Consider the following 20,425-nt stretch of genomic DNA (forward strand, 5'->3'; position numbering starts at 1 on the left):
AGAAAGAAAAAATGCTTTAAAAAATCGAATTCCTCAAACCATCACATACTAGAAGCTTCTATCAACCAACAGGTCAGTCCCCAAAATGCATGACTCACCTCACCCGCACTGTGGCTGCGTTGCCTTGTCAGGTGTTGCCGATGAACCAGCGCACTTGTGGGTCTACTGCTCTGAAGTGGGAGCCGGGGATCAATGAAAGTGGTGGTGCGGGAGTTGTGGTCCACAAAGAATGCCTAGGATACAATACACTGAGTCAAATACATGCCGCTCACATGTCTTAGCTGACTTATAACATCAGACGGTCAGGAAAAGACTCACTTCTGAGTCACAATCTTAGCTCTATTTTCTCATAATTTTCAATCTTTGGGGAAATTTCTCCTTACCCACACAGGACAGATCAGATTAGAGAAAGCCAAGCTTAGATGAGATCCAGAACGAAGAGAGCAGGAAGGAACATTATACCTGGTTTTAGGAAATACCCTACGAGGTAGTCACCAAAGATATGATCCGAGAAGGAAGCCAGAAGAATGGACATTTGGGCTTCTCTTAACTGATGGTCTTTGAGCTCTTACTGTCATAGGTGGTTATTATAAAGTTCTTACCACCTTGAAACTTTATTTTATTTTATTTTTATTTTTTTTTGAGACAGAGTCTCGCTCCGTCGCCCAGGCTGGAGTGCAGTGGCGCGATCTCAGCTCGCTGCAAGCTCCACCTCCCAGGTTCACGCCATTCTCCTGCCTCAGCCTCCCGAATAGCTGGGACCACAGGCACCCACCACCATGCCCGGCTAATTTTTTGTATATTTAGTAGAGACGGGGTTTCACTGTGTTAGCCAGGATGGTCTCGATCTCCTGACCTTGTCATCTGCCTGCCTTGGCCTCCCAAAGTGCTGGAATTACAGGCATGAGCCACTGCACCTGGCCGAAACTTTTAAACATCACTGACTTCTCTTTTTTTTTCCTTCTCCTATACAGTAAGCCACCAAATCCTTCTCATTTTCTCACTGTAGTGTCCTCTATTTGTCCCCTCCCAGCCTGAACACCACCCCATTATTTTGGGACTTTATTTTATGTGTGTAAGTACTGGTGGCTTCTCAGCTGCTCCACATCTCTATCACCGTAGTCATTTAACTGGCCCGTTACTATAAGAATATTCTTTCTAAACACTTCAATTACATCACCACCCCAATCCAAAGCTTCTCACGGCTATCCATTGTCCACAGAAAAGACATCCCCACTCTTTGGTCAGTTTTTCATTACTCTTTAACAGTCTGCCTACATGCCTTTCCGGTTTAGTCGCCCATTACACACCCATACAAACTCATCACATACCGTCTAGAACTTTGGGTAAGTCACTTAAGTTCTCTGAGCTATATATTTCTTACAAAAACATGTCTCCTTCATTCCTAACATTTCTCCCCCATAATGTGTTAAGAGAGTGGAAGCCATGTCTGTCATGATCACTGCAGAGTCTCTCGTAACATGAAATCATGAATGAGCATAAACCATTTACCTCAGCATTGCAGTAAGATGGAATACAATGTAGCAAAGCATTTTTTGGTCTGTTTGTTTAATTCTAAAACTATACAAGTGCTATCTATCATTACCCTTAGGGGCCCAATGTTGTAAGTTTTCAAAGTAAAATTGACTCAAGGTAATAATGAAACCCATTATCTTAAATACAATTAGAAATTGTAAGTTTTCCATGATCAGATAGTTAATTAGGTCATCAAAGATGAAAGAGGCTATTAGGAGAGCCAGGAGACTCAGTACCTATAAACCAAGTGTCAAGGCACATGATGTATGCCAAATAACAGGCAAAAAAGAACCGACCTTTCAAACCGATGGAGCTCAGTTAACAAAGTACCTTAACACCTAGAGATGAAGGTATCTAGGCAAATGCCAGAGGCAGATAGTATATTTATGCCTATTTAGAAACCTATTTTCCCATTATGGAACAGAATGTTTCATATGGAACTCTATGTACATCATCAAGAAATGGGGCAGGTCCCATATAGAAAACACTTTTACATCTTTATAAAGAAATAACTTTAAGCAATGGATGTACCAGAAAACAAAGCAGAAAAATGGACAGAACAGGAATCTTTCCCAGTCCTTTCTCTTACTATCCAATTCTGTGTACAAAAAAATAAAGGTTTTGTGTGAGATTTTGTCATCAGCCTCACATCCTGGGTAATGTTTCCTCTTCACCAACCTTGGGTGAAACATCCTTCTTCTTAGGTCTTGTAAAAAGTACTCCAGTGATAAAACCTGCGTGGACTTGCATTGACAGGTTCTGACCCCAAACGTCACATTGGTCCCATTTGGTTTGTGCTTCTAATACAATTGTCCACTATTTCTGCCACTATTCAAAATGTCATAAAATAGCAATTAAATTATTTTGCACCAATGGATGTGGCTAATACCTATTTTTAAATAATACATATTAGAACAAAACCCATATCCTCTATATGTAAATGGAGAGTAACAAGCTTTTATTACTAACACAATCCTATTAACCATCTACTTTAAGGGAAAAATACAAAGAGCATAAATTAGAATGGCCTATTTACCTAATTTCCTAGGAATGTTTTGAAGGGATGGGTGGTCATTAACGGTACAATGATGCACTTGTAATTATAAAGACAAATGGGTGTCTACATGTAGGTCAGCTATGATTTGTATGTAGTGTCATAGCCTAATGTGATGTTAAGAGGCTTGTCTAAAATCCATTCTCAAAAGAACTATACTGCAAAAGCCTTGGGAGTAGTGACTGTATCTTAGTCACTCTGTTATCCCCAGTAGCTTTTAGGGCTGTGCCTGGGAGAAAGAGGGTGCTCAGATAAAAACAAATTGCCAAAAACTTGAATTTCCAACCAAAATACAAGGAGACAACTAACAATTAACTAACCAAATGCTAAAAAGCATGTTCCTGGGCCAGACGCGATGGCTCACACCTGTAATCCCAGCACTTTGGAAGGCTGAGGTAGGTGGATCGCTTAAGCTCAGAAGTTCAAGGCCAGCCTGGGCAACATGGCAAAACCCTGTCTCTACAAAATATTCAAAAATTATCCGGGCATGCGGTGGCAGACACCTGTAGTCCCAGCTACTTGGGAGGCTGAAGTGAGAGGATCATTTGAGCCTGGGAACTGGTGACTGCAGTGAGCCAAGATTGCACCACTGCACTCCAGCCTGGGTAGGTGACAGAGTGAGATCCTGTCTCAAAAAAAAAAAAAAAAAAAAAAAAGCGTGTTTTACCGAAATACTTAAGATTTGGGAAAAAAAAATGAGGGAAGCTAAAGACCCTAAAACCACAAACAGAAGATTTTAAAAATCCCACTGTAAATGTACCAGGTTAAAAATTGAGAAGTGGGAGGCAACATAATGATTAAATGCTTTGAATTTGGAAAAAGACAAGCCTGGCTCTGAGCTCTAGTTTGCTACTTACTAGCAACGTCACCTTGGGCAAACTAGTTGAAATGTTTAAACCTCAGTTTCTTTTCCTGTTAAATGGGGATCATAACTGCATTAAAGGAAGGTTACCTGAGATAGTTCATACGAATTTTTGAGCATGCTGCCTGTGACACCTCAAATATGAGGTCCTATTATTTTCACAAATACTTTTCTTTTCTGAAACAGTTTCCTAAGGATCACAATGTTTCTTGCTAAAGCCCATACACAAGGCTCAAAAAAAAGGAGGACCAGTGAAAACTATGTTTGTTACCAGGCTCCTTGTAAGTATGTGTGGCCATGACTAAGTTCTGACCAGTAAAATGTAAAACATGGTACTTCTGGGAAATCTCCTGATGAGGGACAGATGATCCTTCATTCTGTCCTTCACCTATCCTACCCTCTGAAACACAAATTTAATAGTGGAGCTCCAGTAGCCATACTGAACCATGGGGATTGTTGAGGAAAAGAGTCAAACTCTGTAAAATATTTGAAGAGATTTATTCTGAGCCAAGCATGAATGGCCAATGGCTTGTGACACAGCCCTCAAGAGATCCTGAGAATGTCCACCCAAGATGGACTTGGTTTTATACATTTTAGAGAGGGCTAAGGCACCAAAAACACATGCAAGATATATGTTAGTTCAGTCTGGAAAGGCAAGACAACTGGAAGCAGGGGTGGGGGCGGTTCTAGGTCATAGGGAGATTCAAAGATTTTCTGTTTGGCAATGGGTTATTATCTAAAGATCTGGAATCAATAGAAAGGAATGTCTGGGTTATGATAACGGTTGTGGAGACCAAGGTTTTATCATGCAGATGAAGCCTCCAGGTAGCAGGCTTCAGAGGGAATAGACTGTAAATATTTCTTATCAGACTCAAAGGCTCTGTTCTATCAGTCTTAAGGTCTCTGTGTTGGTGTTAAGGCTGGTCAGCTACAAGGCATATCCAACCCCCCACTTTCCATCATGGCCTGAACTAGCTTTTTTAGGTTAACTTTCGAATGTCCTTGGCTGAGAGGAGGGGTCCATTCAGATGGTTGAGGGGCTTGGAATTTTATTTTTGGTTTACAAAATGAAGGATGGCTGAGCAAGAAGTTGGAAGGAGCGGCTAGGTGCGGTGGCTCACACCTGTAATCCCAGCACTTTGGGAGGCCAAGATGGGCGGATCATGAGGTCAGGAGAGCGAGACCATCCTGGCTAACATGACGAAACTTCGTCTCTACTAAAAATATACAAAAAATTAGCTGGGCGTGGTGGCAGGCACCTGTAGTCCCAGCTACTCGGGAGGCTGAGGTAGGAGAACGGCGTGAACCCAGGAGGCAGAGGTTGCAGTCAGCAGAGATTGCACCACTGCACTCCAGCCTGAGTGACAGAGCGAGACTCCATCTAAAAAAAAAAAAAAAAAAAAAAAAAAAAAAAAAAAAAAGTTGGAGGGAGCTGGGGGCTCTTGCAACATGGTGAACTCCCTGGTCCACCCTAGACTGTCTACCTCTCAACTTCTTTACGTGAGAGAATAAACTTTTTTTTTTTTTTTGAGATGGAGTCTTGCTCTGTTGCCCAGGCTGGAGTACAGTGGTGCAATCTTGGCTCCCTGCAACCTCTGCCTCCCAGGTTCAAGTGACTCTCCTGCCTCAGCCTCCCAAGTGGCTAGAATTACAGGCACGCACCACCACACTATCACACCTAATTTTTTGTATTTTTAGTAGAGACGGGGTTTCACCATGTTGGTCAGGCTGGTGTTGAACTCCTGACCTCAGGTGATCCACCTGCTTCGGCCTCTCAAAAAGTGTTAGGATTACAGGCGTAAGCCACCGCACCTGGCGAGAGTACAGTCTTGTATGTTAAAATGTATATGGGTTTTCCACCACAATACAGTCAAATCAAATCCCACTGGAAAACAGTGAAGTTTCCACACTGTAGAGGAAAGACAGTCTCTCTAAAAGTAAAACCAGAAACCACCATTATATGTAGGGATTTTCCCTATTTGGTGAATAATGATATATCTATCATTCACCTAGAATACAATTCCCAATTTAAGTGAAATGTACAGTTGGAACTTATCAAGCTGGGATTTGAACCCATGTTTCTGTCTGACCCCAAAGCCCAGTGAGCAATATCTTTTTCCCCACCTCTCTTCTTTTCCATTCTGCTTTCTGCCTACCATCTTTTCCTTTTTATGTTCTTCCCACTCCCCTCACACCTTATATCATACTTTATTTTAGGAAAACATTTCAGTATGTATTGAATGAGGCTGACAGTAACAGCCACTCACAGTGCTTGGCCTCACCAGTTTCAACACTACAAAGTTTCAATTGGAAAGACTGCTACTGATCCCAGACAGCATGCTCTACATACTGTGCCCAATTCTCATCACTAATCTGTTGGAAGGATGGCCATGGGTGGAGAATAGGTCCTATTTGTATCCCACAAGGGGCTCTATTTCAGAATCAAATGGAATGTGTATATTGTTTACACATGCTTTTTACACCTGCCAAGTACTTAGGGGAAAAGTCTCGATTAAGACCTCCATCAAAGCCACACAGCTAGAGCACTGACTGAATATAGCACTTCTAAGGAGCAATCCCTTGGTGTGAGTTTTGGCTCCGTCTGGGCCCACTGTGTGACCTTGGACAGGTTTCCTTAGTGCTTTGCTTTATTCACGTAAAGGAAATTACTCAGGTCACAGCTGAACTGTGAAAAATAGATTCTACTTTAAAACGAAGAGAAGAGCATGCAAAGTCCAAGCATGCCATTTCTATTTGTGACACACATATCAATTATGTCAGGAAAATGGATCACTTTCCCACAGGAAATGCTACCTAGTTCAAGCCAGCAATGAAGCTGACCTAGTAAATTTGGATCACTTTATGTCACAGTTTTTGAATAGCCTGCAATTATTTATGAAAGTATCTATCACGTATTAATAAATGCTGTCTAGAGTAGAGTATGTCGAGAATGCAGACATGAAAAAAGAAATCGTATGGAAAAATAGATCCTTTTCACATTGGCTACTAGCAAAGCAAATTTTGAACAATATTGATTCCCTAATGCTAAGTTTCATTAAGGAAATTCACTCAAGCTTTACAGTGCTGGGCCAACTAACAACTCAAAAACTGAAAGGAATGCAAATACACAAACTTGAATCTCATTTTTAAAAACATCTACCCTTTCACTGCTTCGGGGCATAGTCAGAATCAGGAAATATGGGCTAGTTGGAGCCAAGTGGTATTTTAGTGAAGCCAAACAAAATACATTTCTTTCTTTACACAATTCTTTCTTTTTTCTTTTTTTAAAAAAACTTCTATTGTTTTAAGAAAAGAAAAAGCCATCACTATTTATGAAGAAATACCAACCTCAGGCTCAACAAATCTAAGTTAAAGAAGTCTGAAATTGTTTCCAGTTACTATTTTGCCACTAAGGAATACATATTAAAAGGCTATATAAACAAAAGAAAACAAAAAGTGCTTGTAACTATGCTACAGAAAGACAGAACATCCGATCTTCCATTTTTCTTTCTGTAAAGAGTTATGTAAACAGTGAAAGGACAATAATTGATAAGCCAGAAGCACTATGTATTGTATCTGTTATAAATTCTGGTGTCTTAGCCTACAAAGTCTTAGAAGTGCTCAAAAAAAGGCTCATTGTAATCTACTTTCATTTTTTAAAGATTGTATTTACTTACCCATTCTCTTCCTTCCAAATTATAACTCTCTTCTCAGCTCCTGGCTCCTTCCCCCAAGATCCCCCCAGTTATAAGGAATAAACATGCTATTATTTTCTCTACCTTATGTCTTAGACAGACTCTTTGTCACAAATAGTGGAGATGAAAAGGGCTGAATTATACAGTTTATCCTCAGTAAAAAATCGTCATGCTAACTTGGTTCTTTTGAAGGAATCAGCAGTCCCAATTATTTCATGACATCTGTATCAGTCACAAAAAAGGTTATAGAAAAGTATTACGTTTAACTGCTATGACTGCAGCTCTAAAGGTGCTAGGAGAGGAAACAGGGATTTGTGGTACTTGGTCCAGACTCCTGAAAACAGCCGGTTAGTAGATGTGGACAAGTACAATATAAGTACAAAACTTTGATGTAAAATGTTAGCTAAGGGAGTGGTATTTTATATGTTGGGAGTGACAGTATTTAGGCGTTCAACCTGTAAGAGGGGAGCCAGTGTTATGTTGGAGATGGCTTGTACCAGCTTGTGAGAGCGGACTGTAATTTTAAGGAATTCTGTGAGCAGGTTGATGTGATGCTGACAGCACGTAATTGACCATGTTGGGAGAATTTACACCATCAAAACTGGCAAGTGCTACAAATCAGCCCTCCTCTCCACCTGCCACAGACAGCTGATTGTTCAACATTTCCCAGCGTATAGCTGTGGAAGACTGGGGATAAAGTTATCCAAATTACCACATTTTAGGTAGAGTAGAAGGGCATTACCATGAAATGTTGAAAGCATATACTCATATATATATATATATATATATATATATATAAAATATATTTTTAAGATGGAGGTCAAATATATATATATTTATTATACATATATTATATATGGATATATATTATATATGGATATATATTATATATTATATATATTATATATGGATATATATTATATATGCTATATATTATATATTATATATACGATATATGATATATATCCATATATATAATATTTATATGGATATATATATTATATATATCCATGCAGGTCATAAAGACAACTGTTAAAAAAGAAAAGGCAAAGGCCATCTCTGTACTTAGGCAATTCCTTCAAGATTCCATGAGTCTACCGTTTTACTCAGAAATTTATTCATAAAACCGATCTCTGCTCTATTTTCTCATTCAAAAAGGTACACAACCCCTAGACAGTTTATTTTTGCCATTTGCCTTCATGTACACTTATGCATTAATTTTTTCTAACATATTTTTACCTTTTAAAATAGACAAGAGGTCCTTAAAAACCATGTGCTATCTATCATTTTATAGTTTAATTCCATCAACAGCTAGATTGCTGCATAACTTAAGGTAATTAAACCAGATACTCACCACAAGAGGTATTAGTTGTTTCCAAGCCATTAAAAATGTGTCACAAAAGTAACAAACGTGGTGGTCAAGTAGACAAAGTATTTTTCAAAATGTAGCACTTATCTTGCTAAGAGACTTTTGAAATTATAATAAGTTGTGGCCTCCAAATATTAAGTTGCACTTTACTCACTGAGATAAATAGGACTTGACCCAGTAAATAGTTGCCATCAGTTTCATGCAAGATTGAAACCAGGGTCTGGGTCATTACTGAAACAACTGTAGCCACACAGGCTATTAGGGTCTGGTAAAATGAGAATTCTCAAATGGGCTCAGCCTGTGGTACTTTCTACCCTACAAATATTTGTTCTGTTCGAAAATCCGTCCTCATAACCATACCTGCTATTTGCTGTGGTTCTCAAAGATGAGTATTTGGACCATTCTGATACTTAAACTCCCAATCTGACACCCAAAGTCAAAACCTCTAGAGTTACAAAGCTTAGACATAGAAATGGAAGCCAATTTAGCTGGGAGATGTTGTAACACATGATTTCTGTAGGGAAAAACACAACAAACTATGGGAAAGATGTGTCACTTTAAATAAGAAGATGGTTCCCATTGTACATTTTTATTTTTTAAAATCTCATGACATTTATGATATGTCACTTATAAAGTTCAAAGTTTCTTCGCATCTTGATTTAGGCCCAAAGAGAATAATCTGGGGAAAAAACCCTGGGTTAATTTGTTTGAGAGTCTAAAGCAAAGAGGCAGGGGGAAATAGTCCATATTTAACGTCTTAAAGGAAATTTTTAAAAAAGAGACTTTTTTTCTAAAAATTAAATCAAATAAGCCCATTATGTAAACTTGAGAAATAACAACTTTCACGGTTTTGTTTTCTCATTATCCAAGTCATTTTGTAGCATTCTCTCAGTTTGACTCTCTGCAGTACAGCATCCACTGATTTCATGTAATTCATATGTGTCTCTTGAAATTCACTCATTATTTCTTCACAGGAACCAGAAATACCCACCTGGTGCTTTCCTGTCTCTGTGCCTTTCCTTTGGGTGTTTTCCCCACCCCATTCCTATTTTCTCTCTCCTCCAAAATCTCTTTTAACCAAACTTCAACCCATCATTTAAGGCTCACCTCAAATACTGCTGTTACTATGAAAACTTTCCAGGCATCTCATGCCATAAATAAGTCATTCTACAGTGGACCCTTGCATAGCACATACCAGTGCTAAGGCACACATCCTTTTTTTTTTTTTTATCTTTTTTAAAATTATACTTTAAGTTTTAGGGTACATGTGCACAACGTGCAGGTTTGTTACATATGTATACAGGCACACATTCTTTTATAATTCAAAGAAGAGGCATTTAGGGTAAAAGAGCAATGTCTAGGAAAGGGATGGTTAGTGGCTTTACACAGGAAATACATGATTTTGTGCCAATGTGTGGATCTGATTTCAGTTCCAGTTCTAAGTTACTTGGCTTTCAAGGATGTTTCTAAAACCCTAGTTTCATGATCATGGCTGATGGAGAATACAACCACCAGAGTAGAAGTCCACTGATACAGCAAGAGAACAAATCCACTCAGACACCACAGTATCAGAGCACCCATCATAGAGAAACAGAGAACATTCCATGTCATTATACAGGTGTAAGGCAGGAGAAAACAGCCCAGGCCAGACTACCCTGCAGTGATCAAGAACAACATGGACAGCAAAGAACTGTAACACCAAAAAGAAACCCTGCTGTGAAAATGCCATTCTCTCAGACCACCATGGTTAAGGGAGACCAGCAGTTCCTTAAGAGAAGGAATAGTATGCTGACATGAATCCTACAGTATATCCCTTATAAGTCATCATGTATTTCCTATAAGAGTAAGGATTCATCAATTAACAAATCTGTATTATTTTCATGAAATGACAAACTGATGAAACTTTTTAGTTACTATTCTATATAGATCCCTACTTCTACCTCTAAATTTCAGTAAATTATGAGTGATAATAATACCTACCTTATAAATTATCAGGAGGCTCCCACAGCACCCTGCCAAACCCTTGCTATCTTCATTATATTTGCTGAAGATACCCCTTTCACCCTCCTTACTGGTGAGAGGCAGGACAAGAGCACAGACTGGAGCTGGACTGCCTGGATTCAAATCCAATTCCACCACTTACTAATTGTGGGACCTTGGTCAATTCACGTAATCATGCTGTGCCTCAGTTTCCTCTTCTATATAATGTGGATAAAAATAGCACCCATCTCCAGGCTGCTGTGAGCACTAAATGAACTAGTGTCTGGCCCAGGGGCAATGCTACATACTCCAGAATACTACATTAAGTGGTAAATTTTTTATCATTGTTAGCACAATGGTACACACCTCAGAAGTGTTGCTGAATGACTAAATAAGTGAAAACACGAAAGCAAGGTGTTACACTAGAGAAGAGGAGATGGAGGCAAATTTCAGCCTGAGAACATTTCTGTTAAGAACAGTTTCCTTTCATGTAGATGAGGATATGGACATCCTGTTTCATATCAACTCTAGAAATCAGTCATCACTGTGGGAAAATAACTTCATAATAGTTAATAGCTTTGATGTTGCATTACACGAAAAATGTTTTCTCCCTTCAAATGTTCTAGAAGCACAGCAACTCATTTTTATTTTTATTTATTTTTTTAATTAATTAATTAATTAATTATTATTATTATACTTTAAGTTTTAGGGTACATGTGCACAATGTGCAGGTTAGTTACATATGTATACATGTGCCATGCTGGTGTACTGCACCAAAACAGAGATATAGATCAATGGAACAGAACAGAGCCCTCAGAAATAACACTGCATATCTACAACTATCTGATCTTTGACAAACCTGAGAAAAACAAGAAATGGGGAAAGGATTCCCTATTTAATAAATGGTGCTGGGAAAACTGGCTAGCCATATGTAGAAAGCTGAAACTGGATCCCTTCCTTACACCTTATACAAAAATTAATTCAAGATGGATTAAAGACTTAAACGTTAGACCTAAAACCATAAAAACCCTAGAAGAAAACCTAGGCATTACCATTCAGGACATAGGCATGGGCAAGGACTTCATGTCTAAAACACCAAAAGCAATGGCAACAAAAGCCAAAATTGACAAATGGGATCTAATTAAACTAAGGAGCTTCTGCACAGCAAAAGAAACTACCATCAGAGTGAACAGGCAACCTACAAAATAGGAGAAAATTTTCGCAACCTACTCATCTGACAAAGGGCTAATATCCAGAATCTACAATGAACTCCAACAAATTTACAAGAAAAAAACAAACGACCCCATCAAAAAGTGGGCAAAGGATATGAACAGACACTTCTCAAAAGAAGACATTTATGCAGCCAAAAGACACATGAAAAAATGCTCATCATCACTGGCCATCAGAGAAATGCAAATCAAAACCACGATGAGATAACATGTCATACCAGTTAGAATGGCAATCATTAAAAAGTCAGGAAACAACAGGTGCTGGAGAGGACGTGGAGAAATAGGAACACTTTGACACTGTTGGTGGGACTGTAAACTAGTTCAACTATTGTGGAAGTCAGTGTGGCGATTCCTCAGGGATCTAGAGCAACTCATTTTTAAAAGGGTCTAGCCAGGCAGGGTGGCTTGTGCCTATAGTTCCAGCTACTTGGGAGGCTGAAGTGGGAGGACTGCTTGAGCCCAGGAGTTCTGGACTACAGTGTGCTATGCCAACCAGGTGTCCACACTAAGTTCCCCAACAATATGGTGACCTCCTAGGAGTTGGAGATGACCAGGTTGCCTAAGATGGGAGGAACTAGCCCAGGTTAGAAATGGCACAGGTTGAAACTCCCATGCTGATCAGTAGTGGAATCATATCTGTGAATAGCCACTGTACTCCAGCCTGGGCAACATAGCAAGATCCTGTCTCTTAAAATAAATATTATTAAATTCAATTAAAAGGGGCTAAAATTCCAGGGTTGACAGAAAACCTATTAGCTGCCTATTCATAAGACAGGAGACAGGACTCCTAACATGCAGCCCAAAGCAGAGTAGCCAAATAGAGACCGAGCACCAGCCTCCCTGAATGTTCCTTTAAGTTATTTTAATCTACTGGAGGCTGGTCACTTGGGAAGAAACTTACATGGGAGAATCGCACGGAGATAAACCTGCTTCAGTTAAGGTGTCCAGCTTAGCTGAAAATCTTATTAAAGTCTTCATGCATGACAGAGGGAGATCAGGCTAAAGTGATAAGCTTTTGGGTCTGCCTGCTGATCTGTCTTGTCCACAAGGCAGGGGTCCTTCAAATCCTTCACCCCAAACAGGATTCTAATGTAAAAGCCAGCAGCAGATTGTGAGGTCAGCTCTCTACCAGCCTACACTCAGGGTTCTGTACAATGCCAACTTCAAGTTGTAACACCCAGATTAGTAAAAACATCCCCAGAGAATAGGATGTTTTGTATAGTCATGTTATGAACATGGTTGAGATGTTTACTCCTGTTTAACCACCAAAACTTTTATAAAAGCTATGAGACAGAACTTGTTCTTAAGAATACATTACAACTCTTCTTCAATAGTATCCTATATGTAACTGAAACTCTTTTCAAGGTACAGGGGTTAGTAAAAGAACCTCTCTCCTAAAGTGTGTCTGGCAAGTTATGACTGGCAAGAAGGGACCAACCCCTGCCTTAACAAGTTAAATCTCAACACAGAGCAGAAACAGATGCAGCATTATCCATTATCTTAACTTGGGTTTTCCCTGGACCTCTGATTCTCTAATGAACATAGCTCCTCATTCATGATTCCAGGTAAAATCTTGTCAGAGCTGAAAACAGATGAATTCTTGGTGGGCTACTACTCTTTTATACCCAGGTATAATACTACCAGTATTTTTCAAAGTCCTTACTTGGACCATCTATGCCCTTCCATCCAGTGGAACATTTACAGACACTGGGCTCTCAGGCTGTTGAACCAAATGTAGTACCAGCAAAGCCATATCTTCCCCTGGTGTCCCTGCTTCCAGCTTAGTGTTCTGGAAAGGCTTCTCTGTCATGCCCATCTGACTCTAATTCGGTGTCATTTTACCTGTGGTCCGGGGACATAATCACAAGCCCAATTCTCTTTCATCTCTCCTAAACTTCATGCTTGCCACTTCTAATCTTCTCTTGGCTGGGAATTAGAGGTTTATTAAAAACATTTGCAGAAATCAAGTCAGTAGTTTCAATGAGAGTTTAAGGGCTCCTCCCATGCATTAAAATACATGCATTTTGTAACAACCATTTTGACTGCTCATAGCTTCTCAGGTAATATTGCTGGAAGCTGAGTTCAGGATAAATAAGAGGCTATTGTGGTAAAGTTCCCTCTGCTAGAGGGAACTTTGGGGGGTAAATGGCATTTACGGAGTACTTTACGTGTTCCATTTGCCTTGAATGTTGATAAACTTTACTCCTTATTTCTTTCAGGTATCTGCTCACCTATGGCCTTATCTGTGACACCTTCCCCAACCAACCTATATGAAATAACATTCTCCATTCCTGTCTTTCACTAGACCTCATTCGTTGCGTTATTTTTCATCATAGCGTTAATCAGCTCTTGGCATACGAAGGATAGTATGTTTATTTATTTGTCTATTGCCTGTCTCTGAGACATGAATGCTGCATTCATGAGAATGGCAGTTCTACAAAGTAGCTGGCTTACCTGTTTTGCTTAGGTGCTCAATAAATATTTGTTGAACAAACACTCCAAGGGTTGTTAAATACTTTAAATATCATGTCATTTTAATTTTCCCTACCCTTCAAGTCACATATTCCCAGACTTTTTATAGACAGAGAAACTGAGGTTGGTTACTCAATACTTGCAGAGCATAATGTCATGGTTAAGAGCATGGTTCCTGGAACCACCCTGGCTGGCCTACAGCGTGGCTCAGCCACTGCCTGTCTCTGATGTCAGGCAAGTCACTGAACCATTCTGGATATGGAGCTGCTTATCTGTAAATGGCAATTATAATAGTACTGCTTTATCAAAGTTGTGGTGAGGACCTTAGGAGCTTAAACAGTTCATGGCTCATAGTAGGTACTACATAAGAGTTAAATAAAAATTAAATCTTAGCTGAGGGTCACCTTATAACAAGCACTAACTTTCTCATTCTGATTTCTTACTCATAGAACGACTTTCTGATTGTAACCAGGCTTTCTGGTTCATCCACCTACAGAGGAAGTACGGATGTAGCTATTCTGGCCTGTGTTGCACAGTTACATATTTCTTGTCATAAATTAATCAATCAGTGAGTTTTGGTTAATGTGCTAACAAAATCACAGTTCTGAACCAGTAAGACTGAAGCCCAAGCCCAGACAGTGTGACAAAGACACACCTCATGTAGTTGCTTGCTTAGTGACCTCCTAGCCACCTTCTCCAAACAATACCACAACTTTTTATTCAAATATCTACAACACAAGCTGTATCACTAGCGAGAAGGAAGCACTGCCTGAGAACCCTTTTCTCTAATCAGCAGAGCATGGAGAGAGATGACAGGCAGGAGAGTTTCCAGGGAGAAGCAAATGCTTTGCCAGCCTCACAGCCTTCCCTCCACTCCCTCCACGACTTCAGAATGGCACAGTCACTGTTTGTGGTCACAAACAACCTGCTGTCCAGGTTTCACTTGAACAGAAGGCGGAATGTTTCACCTCACAAAGAGCCTTGGCCCTCACTTGAAGGGTAGGGCCAAGTGTCGAAGCCACAAGCAGCCCACAGGCATTTGGCACTCCCTGAGGCATCTCCCTCGTGTTACCTTGCCCTGGTGATCATGTTTCATTTCCCATCCCCGCGGCAGCTCTAGCTGTTTGTTCGCGAACATGTTGAGGAATCCCACAAGGTCCCGGTTATGCTGGTAGCGTTCAAAGTGGTGGGTGTCCCTCCGGACTTTGGTGATCATGTGCTTCAAACACGTGTTGTTTGTAAACATGCGGTAGGCACTCTAAAGAAAAGAATGGAGAACCAGTGTTAACCCACTTGTGACATGCAGAAGCACCAGAAATACTACACATGGGTATGGCTAATCTTCCAATAAGTAATGAAATGCATATATAGGCTTTGACAGAACTCTAGACCCATGTATGGAAACAGCAGACAGAGCAAAATATCTTGAACAAAATGAAACATAAAGACTACAGAAAGTAAGGCAGTATCCACAGCTGGTGTTTAGTTCTCTTTTTTTAATTTTTATTTGTATTTGAAGTTCTGGGGTACATATGCAAGATGAGCAGGTTTGTTAAATAGGTAAACGTGTGCCATGGTGGTTTGCTGTACCTATCAACCCATCATCCAGGTATTAAGCCCAGCATGCATTAGCTATTTTTCCCTAATGCTCTCCCTCCCCCAGTTCCACTCCTGAACAGGCCCCAGTGTGTGTTGTTCCCCTCTTTGTGTCCATGTGTTCTCATTGTTCAGCTCCCACTTATAAGTGAGAACATGTGGTGTTTGGTTTTCTGTTCCTGTGTTAGTTTGCTGAGGATAATGGCTTCCAGTTCTATCCACGTTCCTGCAAAGGACATTATCTCATTCCTTTTCGTGGCTGCATAGCATTCCATGGTGTATATATGCTACATTTTCTTTAGCCAGTCTATCATTGATGGATATTTGGGTTGATTTCATGTCTTTGCTATTGTGAATGATGCTGCAATGAACATATATGTGCAGGTATCTTTGTAATAGTATGATTTATATTCCTTTGGGTAAATACCCAGTAATGGGATTGTTGGGTCAAATGGTATTTCTGGTTCTAGATCTTTGAGGAATCGCCACACTGTCTTCCACAACGGTTGAACTAATTTACTAAAGAAAAAACATCTTGTGGAGTCTCACTGCACATGGGCCATTAAATCCTGAAGCTGGTTTTAGGAAAGAAACACACAGTCAAAATTATACCACACTGGAGATGAATATGCCACCTTACAGAGAGCCCTGACATAGCCAGTTTCTCCCCCAGTATTGGACTAGGTTATTGGCTCTCTGAGTGAGTGCCAGATGACACAACTAGTATACACTTAAGGGCCAAGTTGCATGGAAAAATGCTTGACATACATTTCTATACTAGAAGGACATGCAATGGAATGAGCTGCTCTCACTGACCATCACACTCAACTGAGATCACAATAGACTGAGGTTTTAGAATCTCACCCTTCATAGAGGCATATAAGCTTGGTGAATGGAATAGCAGGCTGAGGTGCCTGGGCTGTAAAACTCATTCTTTTTTCTTTTTTTCTCTTTTTCCCTGTGTATATTTGGTTGGATGTATATGAATGAAATGCAAGTTTAAAAAAAATCCACTATACCACCACACAGAAAAGTGATTGTTTTGTCCAAAACCTTACAGTCTTCATTTCTGATATTTAAAGAAGATTCCACAAACTGATTATAAGTCATGATTGTCCACATATGAGTCAGTCAATAAATATTTATTGCATAATACCATGCACAAAACGGCAGAAGAGGAATAACTGTATGGCAGCTGTTTCCTTGAATCATCAGAGGGAATATGATATTCATGAAACTGACCAGGCCGTGAATGATAATCCTGGAACTCTATTCTTCTCAGACTGATTCAAAGGGCTTTGGATTCCTTTTATCTTTAGTGTCTCAGGGACACTAGACTGAGTCTGGACGTCTTCCAGCTTTATGGGTTCTGTTATCTATTTTAGTCTAAATTGTATGGGTTCTGTTATCTATTTTAGTCTAAACTTTACGGGTTATTATCTATTTTAGTCTAAGACAGCCCAAGGCAAATCCCAAGGACTCTAGAGTCTCTGGAAATGATTTCATTTTAATAAACATTTATTGTCTTTGCTGTACCCAGTACTGTGTTCGTTATTACGGATCAAAGAGGAATGAGTATGAAGACAGTCAACATTGCTCCAGTCTTTCTAGGATCCCTCAAGATGTGTCATGTCCAGGTTAAAGCATTTATTGCTGATGTGAGTCCCTGTAGAGCTTTCTTCCCTTTGACACAGCAAGTGGCAATGTTTGAACAGGGATGCTCCCCAGCCTGGCTCCCTGGGTCCCTGATTGACCACAGGGACCCTGATAACCTGACTTGGAATGAGAAGTAATCCTTTGTTGGCTTAAGCCACTGAGATTTGTTGGTCATTATTATTGAAGTATAACCTAAATTATTCTGATTGATTTACCATCACTAAATACTTGTTCCCTATCAAAACAAATTAAAGGAAAGAAGAAAGGAAGGGGGGAGGAAGAGAAGAAGAAAGAAGACCACAATGAACCATTCTTGAACCTTAGTTCCTCAGTACACTTGAGTATAAAATACTTTCGAGTCATATTTCAACCAACAGTCTAAATGAGAGGAGGTTTTGATGGCTGTGAGCAGTTGTGTGGTTCAGAGCAGAGAGTACTGTCAATGCAGGCAGGCCTATGCATGGGCTCTGGGCAATTAGAGAGCATGACAGAATAGGAAAGTGATACCATGAAAGCAGAGAAAGAAATAACAGAAGTTGGGCAGTGTCAGAAAAAACCTAACTTCAGCTAAGTAACAGTTTTGGCTCTATTGGCTGACTCTGCTTTGAGTTTTAAATACAATCAGCAAGGCAACTGTTTTCTGCATTTGGTTCAGTGTTACTGATATATTTTCACATAAGTCATTGCAAGTTAGAGTCCTGAGACCACACTAGTTTGTGTAGGGATTATAATGAGCTTTCAGGTCTTACTACCTAAGAGTAAAACAAATATTAAGTCTCTTCAGGGACAAATTATTTGGGGGATAATTCTGTCGGATAAATCATTACATTACCTGTTGTTCTAAATAGGTATACCTCTGTCGCCTTCACTGCTCCCTCTTCTCACTAAAATAAGTAAATAGGTCACATTCTGATTTCTTATCTAGAGCACCAGAAATGCTCCTCACTTTGTTAAAAAAGAACTTCATTAGGGCAAGAAGCAGTGGCAATTAAGTTAAGAAACTCATCCCAGCCTCAGACTTGAAGTAATTCCCTGGGGCTGAATAGCTCTTTAAGCACAGAAATCTTAAGGCTGGTCTTATAATTAATTATGTCATTTCATCTTCCTCCTCTCCATTCAATGAAACATGTAGTATGGTGCCAAATGCATCTAATATTTGCAAAGAGCATCTACCAAAGCAATTCAATGCAGGAGATTTCTCTCAGTAACTAGTAAACAATCTTTAGATCCACAGCCTTTTCAAGTCTGAATAGTAAGTACATGACTGTTAGGGTCTATACAAAACACTTAAGCCAACAGGAACATACTTCTAGACTGCTATGTTTCTATAAAAAAAAAAAAACTATGTTTGAATAAGTGCATATATATGTTTATGCAAAAACTGTGTGTGTGTATAGATATGTATATATAGTTTATGTGTGTGTGTATATATATACATGTAATTTATATATCTATAGTTTGGGAAGGATATTTATACTCCACTTCATATAGAACTACAGTGCAGATTCTAGTCTCAGCTCTGTCACTCATAGAGACAAAGAAAACTACTTAATCTCTGTCTCAATTTGCTTAACTGTGATATGGGATAATAATAAGTCCCTTGCTTTCTCCATAGGCACGTGAGATTCAAATCCAGTGGGACAAAGGATGGTAAAGTAATTTGAAAAGGTCAAAATCACTTTAAGAATACAGGCTATAAGTAAGTAAAAATATATAGGGGATTATATCTATCATACCTGTGTTATAACAGATAAACAGAGTGGCAAAATTGTTCACCACTTTTAGTCTTTGAAGATCTTGGGCCAGCATCCCACATTCTATGAACTGAACAAGGGTCTCCTAAGCTTCATTAATTATGTGCTAAGCCCTGTGCTAAACCCTGAGGAGACAGAGGTGAGCAAGGCCTGACCATTCAAAAGGATGAAGAAGGAGAATTATAGAGGTGGAAGGAAGAGATTCACCAGAGGCAGAAAGAGTTGGAAAAACAAAGGCCACGACAGTGGTGAAAATACTGAAACACACGGACAGAATGAGCAGAAGTAAGAATGGGAGCAGTCCAAAGAGTCAAAAACACTAAACAGATAGGATTAGATTGACAGAGTTTAGTCTTCATGGAAGCTGATATTGACAAAGCTGTGGGTTAAGAGAAAATAGGCATCTTTATTCTCCTGGGGTTTAGTGGTTCTAACTAGGTAAGGATCCTTTTCTATGTTTGTTTGCTTGCTTATCTTACAGAAAAAGATGCAGTAAATTAATCTGATATTTTACCTGAGACAAAAGTAGATTGGAGAAGAACCCATGATATCTATTTCATAACATAGTCTCATGATAATGAACAGAATTCACCTGGGAAGCCACTGCACGTGGACTCGAGTAGTTAAGAGGAATTGGTAATTGTTAATAGTAGACAAAGCCCCTTTAAATGATCTCTAAAGGAAACAACACTTTGTTTTCCTTTGACATAATTTAAATATTCTTTTTAGTTATTCCTTCTCAATTCCAAAAATCCCTGTTCCAACCTCCCTCCTGGTTGTTTCTCATCATCCTAGCAAGAAATAAGCACTTGATGGTTGAGTGAATGATCAACTGAATTTCTTGAGTGGAGTTTTGTTAAATAACACTCCTTAGAACTTAAATGTGTTTTTGTTTGGTTACATGTTTGTTTGAGGTTGTAGAAGTAAATGTCATTGCCATTTGGCAGCAGAATAAGAAAATTACATGCAAATACTTAGTTCTTATCAACCACAATGCAAATAATAATCAATCCCTTCTCCTTTTTTTGCAGGTTTTCCTTAGTGTTATGATGACCAAATGTCCTAGATTACCTGGCCCAGTCCTAATTTCACCTAATTCTGTTGTTTTCAAAACATAGTTAAGTACATTACTGATAAATTAAGTCTTTCATATTTCAGAAAGGCTTCATCAAGAATAGGCATTCTGAATTCAGGTTTGGAAAAGCACGTCACCGAATCTACA

At 39.3% G+C, this 20,425-nt stretch overlaps 1 protein-coding gene across 8 annotated transcripts in view; it reads right to left on the reverse strand.

Moving 5' to 3' along the window:
• The window catches only part of HECW2 (HECT, C2 and WW domain containing E3 ubiquitin protein ligase 2), a 399,402-nt gene that overhangs the window by 78,764 nt on the left and 300,213 nt on the right, over positions 1–20,425 (reverse strand). For all 8 annotated transcript variants that reach the window (XM_063712948.1, XM_063712946.1, XM_063712951.1 and 5 more), the window contains 2 exons: positions 15,270–15,455; positions 99–233 (listed from right to left, as the gene is read on the reverse strand). In XM_063712948.1, coding sequence (XP_063569018.1) covers positions 99–233; positions 15,270–15,455 — 321 coding nt within the window. The remainder of the gene's footprint in view (positions 1–98; positions 234–15,269; positions 15,456–20,425) is intronic.

The sequence above is a fragment of the Pongo abelii genome, chromosome 11 (assembly GCF_028885655.2).
Source record: "Pongo abelii isolate AG06213 chromosome 11, NHGRI_mPonAbe1-v2.0_pri, whole genome shotgun sequence".
Classification (NCBI taxonomy): domain Eukaryota; kingdom Metazoa; phylum Chordata; class Mammalia; order Primates; family Hominidae; genus Pongo; species Pongo abelii.